This window comes from Semicossyphus pulcher, unplaced genomic scaffold (genome assembly GCF_022749685.1).
Source record: "Semicossyphus pulcher isolate SPU_LCO1_2020_fin unplaced genomic scaffold, fSemPul1.0.p SCAF_16, whole genome shotgun sequence".
NCBI lineage: Eukaryota > Metazoa > Chordata > Actinopteri > Labriformes > Labridae > Semicossyphus > Semicossyphus pulcher.
In genome coordinates this window covers 26,670,001-26,675,000 of record NW_027211670.1, presented here as the reverse complement: position 1 = coordinate 26,675,000, position 5,000 = coordinate 26,670,001, and the positions used below count along the sequence as shown (strand labels likewise).

The 5,000-nt window shown below is 44.6% G+C and overlaps 2 protein-coding genes across 4 annotated transcripts in view; one reads left to right on the top strand and one right to left on the bottom strand.

The window, feature by feature from the left end:
- The window catches only part of lipf (lipase, gastric), a 7,852-nt gene extending 4,050 nt beyond the window's left edge, over nt 1–3,802 (bottom strand). The window contains exons 1-3 of the mRNA XM_069664642.1: nt 3,766–3,802; nt 673–829; nt 1–77 (exon numbers count right to left, since the gene is read on the bottom strand). The exon at nt 1–77 is cut by the window's left edge and continues 35 nt beyond it. Coding sequence (XP_069520743.1) covers nt 1–77; nt 673–822 — 227 coding nt within the window. The 5' untranslated portion in view covers nt 823–829; nt 3,766–3,802. The remainder of the gene's footprint in view (nt 78–672; nt 830–3,765) is intronic.
- Nucleotides 3,803–4,479: 677 nt separating this feature from the next.
- Nucleotides 4,480–5,000, top strand: part of rnls (renalase, FAD-dependent amine oxidase) — a 9,725-nt gene continuing 9,204 nt past the window's right edge. For 2 of the 3 annotated variants that reach the window (XM_069664835.1, XM_069664833.1), the window contains exon 1: nt 4,480–4,678. In XM_069664835.1, coding sequence (XP_069520936.1) covers nt 4,561–4,678 — 118 coding nt within the window. In that variant the 5' untranslated portion in view covers nt 4,480–4,560. The remainder of the gene's footprint in view (nt 4,679–5,000) is intronic. The other variant, XM_069664834.1, reaches the window with a different exon arrangement.

The following is a 5,000-nucleotide window of genomic DNA, read 5'->3' as shown; positions in this document are numbered from 1 at the left end:
AGGGTCAGGATGTATCCGTCCTCCGTCACCACCTCCTGTTCCTCTGCAGGGTACCCCCACCGTCGGATGATCTCCGACTGAACACACACACACACACACACGCACGCACACATGCACGCACACACACGCACACGTACACACAGGTGTTTAAACACAAACAAACTGTAATTTAGTGAATCAGCTTCTAAATGATCAGCTGCTCTGAAGTGGGACAACAGGTTGCTATGCTAATGCTAATGCTAAGCTAGGTGAGCGTGAACCACGGACAGAGAGCGGTTCAGTGTTTATAACCACAGCTGGACTCACTAAATGTGCCCGACTCAGGATCCAGAGCGAACACTGCGCCAGACAGGCAGAGCACTGGGTTAAAAACACCCTGCTGCCTCACAGGGGGAACAAGGGTTAATGTGGGCGGAGCCAACACAGACATGTGACCTCTATTATCTGTCCTCACTAACAGCAGAGTTCAACTGATCAGAGCAGCTTTTAATTTGAAAATCTTTACCTGTCCAAAGAACTGACAGGGAGGCGGGGCTTATGAACACCTAAGAGAACAACCTCCTGTCTGTATGACTCTTTATCCTCTCTAACAGCAGACTCAGTAACATCTGTGTGTGTGTGTGTGTGTGTGTGTGTGTGTGTGTGTGTGTGTGTGTGTGCGCGCGTACTCACAATGTTCATGTGCACTTCAGGGTCCAGGTGCTGCCGTTTATCGAAGTGTCGATGGACGTCAGAGAGCCTCTGAGCGGACGAGCTGCTGTCTGCTGGTCCAGTGAGCACGAGACCAGACAGCATCAACACACACACTGCCACACACCACATCCTCAGTCTGACACACACACACACACACACACACACACACACACACGGTCAGAATGATGTGTTCACAGTCAGTACTTTAACTGATGTAAATAAACATTACGGGGCCTCCATCAGGTTGTCATTAGAGACTGAGCTGTGATCAGAGAATTTTCAGTGCTGTAATTTCCCCACCCTTTCTCTGTGTCCTTAAACACACCTGGACCTGAATCATACCTGAGCATCAGCTTCAGTCACATGACCGTCAGGTAAACGTGCGTCACACTCAGACACAGACTCTTGTGTGTGTTGGACTTTGATCAGCTGATATCATTCAGACTGTTTGTTCAGCAGCAAAAACCACAAGACCCCAGAGGTCAAAGGTCAGATACCCCCACTCCTCCCACACAGACCTGCAGCTAGTCCTGAGAGCCCGACGGAGGCCCTGACACACTGTCGTTCTTAAACGACTTCTCCTGACTGCAGATCCTGGTTCAGCGAGAGGCAACAGCTGGCTTCAGCTCTCAGTGTGACCGAACACGGACCAGAAACTGAACACAGACCAGTAACCAATCAGAGACCAGTAACCGAACACGGACCAGAAACCGAACACAGACCAGTAACCAATCAGAGACCAGTAACCGAACACAGACCAGTAACCAATCAGAGACCAGTAACCAATCAGAGACCAGTAACCAAACACAGACCAGTAACCAATCAGAGACCAGTAACCGAACACAGACCAGTAACCAATCAGAGACCAGTAACCGAACACGGACCAGTAACCAATCAGAGACCAGTAACTGAACACAGACCAGTAACCAATCAGAGACCAGTAACTGAACACAGACCAGTAACCAATCAGAGACCAGTAACCGAACACAGACCAGTAACCAATCAGAGACCAGTAACCGAACACGGACCAGTAACCAATCAGAGACCAGTAACTGAACACAGACCAGTAACCAATCAGAGACCAGTAACCGAACACAGACCAGTAACCAATCAGAGACCAGTAACTGAGCACAGACCAGTAACCAATCAGAGACCAGTAACCGAACACAGACCAGTAACCAATCAGAGACCAGTAACTGAACACAGACCAGTAACCAATCAGAGACCAGTAACTGAACACAGACCAGTAACCAATCAGAGACCAGTAACCGAACACAGACCAGTAACCACTCAGATCAGATCAGCTGACTTGGTCCAAAAACAGAAACTGAGAATGTAATTAAAAAATATTTAACACAATAAAATGATTGAGAAAAAAATAATGACTTCAACAATAAATCAGTTTTTGGTCAGGATTTCTTCTTAGGTCAAATTTCAAAATAAAAGCGTTGCTGGACAGAGTTCCTGTTTCTTCTCTGTGTTACAGAAGAGCTCGGAGGCGACTGTGGTTCATTTAAAACATGTTCACATCTGCTGTTGAAGTTTCAGAACAGGAGTGACTCAGCTGATTCTGATGTGACGCTAACAGACCTCCGAGACGGACAGCTGAGTGGGTTCATGCTGGCTGTGTCCTGGAGGACCGGACCTGAATGATGCTGCTAAATAAGACGTTTTTAAGAGGAGATTTGGTGCAGAGATTCAGCTCCAGTCTGCAGCACGAGAGCTGCCTTTAGGAAACAGATCAACGAGACATTTAACCTACACGCGTGGAGAAAACTGCTGCCAATGTGTTGACCTGATCGGATCTAATGAAGTGTACAGTCTAGATCGCCTGATCTGTTGTGCCTCCAGGTGGTTAGCTCTGACCTCTGACTGTCTCGCACTGACGTCACTCATCAGATCAAACAGCAGACGGGTCAGAGGGTCAACATGAAGGCACGTCTGTTTTTAAACTTTGAATGAAGATGAAGTGATAAAGGTCATGTGATGAAGTGATAAAGGTCATGATGACAGATCTGCGTTCTGATGACGCTGCGTCCCTCCTGTGAGGACGCTGTGTCAATGTGAAGTCTGAGCTCATGTCTCTGCTGCTGTGATGATGCGTTCACTGACCAGACTCTTAAGCCATAAAATCCATATGAATAAAATGTTCTGTTTTATGGGCTCATTAAAATATTTGAGGGGGTCAAACCTGATGACCTCACTGATTTTTAACGTCGTCTCTGAAACACTGACTGCCTTCAGGCCTCATGTGACCCTGACCTTCAGGCTGGTTTTAACATTTGATCCGATAAATTGAAGTAAAGTTTCCGCTCTGCTTTCAGCCTGATGAAACCTGATTTTACAGCCTGTTTCCTGTCTGGTTTCTGTCCTTTGTTTTCGGGTGTTTTTTAAACTGATGTTTGTAACCTGGTTTCTGTTGTTTCATTTCCTTTATTCCTGATTTACATTCAGTTTTTTTACCTGTTTCTCTTAGTCTTAAACCTGATGTTCAGCCTGTTATCTATTTGCTTCAAAGCAGTACAAGTAAAAAAGTCAATTGTTTCCATGTTTTAAACTGTCTGTTTTCAGCCTGCCAGCAGATGTATTTGCTTTCTTTAGGATATAATATAAATGAAGTTTTCTCATTGATTCTGGTCAGTTCCAAGCTGTTGAGAACACGATGTTCAGCCTGTTCCTGGCCGTTTCAAACCCTTGGAAAGGAGGCTGAGCTTGAACCAGTTTTCTGCCTTTCTCTCTCGTGTTGTCCGTCAGTTGTTCAGCCTTTTTACAGCCTGTGCTGCGGCTTGTTTTCAGGCTCTCTGTGTCACTTTAAATCACCTGTCTGTTTCTGCTGTTTGTTTTCCGGAGCTTAACTACACTAATAACTCGTTTATAAATGTTAAAGTGTAATAAAGCATAAAGACCGTAACAACAGCAGGTCAAACCGGAGAGCAGCAGAAACAACAGGGACAGTTTAATCATTAACGTAAACTTCACTGATCTGATGTCTGAACCTCATATTAACGGTTAATGTGACCACACACGTAATAACGAGTTAATAACAAGTTAATAACGTCATTAACCGCTCACCTGTCTGCAGCTCTCTGATGATGTTTCACTCCAACTTCTCTCCGATCATCTGACTGCTTTTCAACGGGCGGAAGAGCTCTTGTAACGTCAGAGGGAGTACTCCTCTGTGATTGGTCAAATAAAGTACTCAGGTTGTTAACTGTTTGATTTCCGCTGATCAATAAGTAAAGTTTTACCGATCGATTTTCCTCTCTGATGGGATCAACAGAGACCGGAAATAATCAGGGGAAACAATCTCCAGAAGTCAGCTGATTTATTACAATACAGAGCACAATAATGATCATCGTAAAATTAAATAAACAACTAATTCACTTATTTTAGGATAGTGTACAGTAGGGACACAAAGGTAGAAAAAAACACACATTTTAAACACTAAAGTAAAGTACAAATACTTGAAATAAAAAACAACAACACCGACATTATGTCAAGGTTTAGAGGAACTTATTTATCTGAAGTTTGTGTTGTTTATTGGCTTTTTGGGAAAGAAATCGAAATATCTTAAATATTAAAATTATTTTTCATTCTTCCTGTTAGGGATTCTTCATGTTTGGGGGGGATGGCAAGGAGTTTATTCTGAAACTCCCCGCCGGATGTACTGTGCTTATTTCCGCTACCATGACAGCATCATGAAACCGGGTTAGTTTTTGTTGGCCCACAACCATTCCGTTATTTTATAACGCGGGGGGCGTGTTTAACTCCTGCTGCCCTGCTATCAAAGACATGTCAGAGATGAACGGTTAAAACCGGGTTATATATCTGTTGTAGCGTTAGCCCGGCTGCCGTTCCGAGCTAACCATGTCCCGGGTTCTTATTGTCGGAGCGGGCCTGACGGGCAGCCTGTGCGCATGTCTGCTGAGGAGAGAGATGCAGAGCAAAGTTCAGATAGTGGTGTGGGACAAAGCGAGAGGCGCAGGTGAGTGTCAGTCAGAACCTCATTCAGAAATCGCATGATTTTGTATCCCTGAGCTCACAGCCACACAGCGTTACAGCGCAGAACACGACTGATAACAGTTTTCATATCAGTTGAAACTTCTCCTAATTTCGTCCTAAAATTGAGACTTAATTCCTTGTTTATTTCAATGAAATCTCAACCTTTAAAACAGCCAATAAGTCTGTTCAGTGCGAAGTTCAGATTGAGGAAAAGGCGAGGGGCTCAGGTGAGTCTGTCAGTCAGAACTTCATTCAGAATCTTACAGTTGTATCTCCCCGAACTCACAGCCACACAGAGTAACACT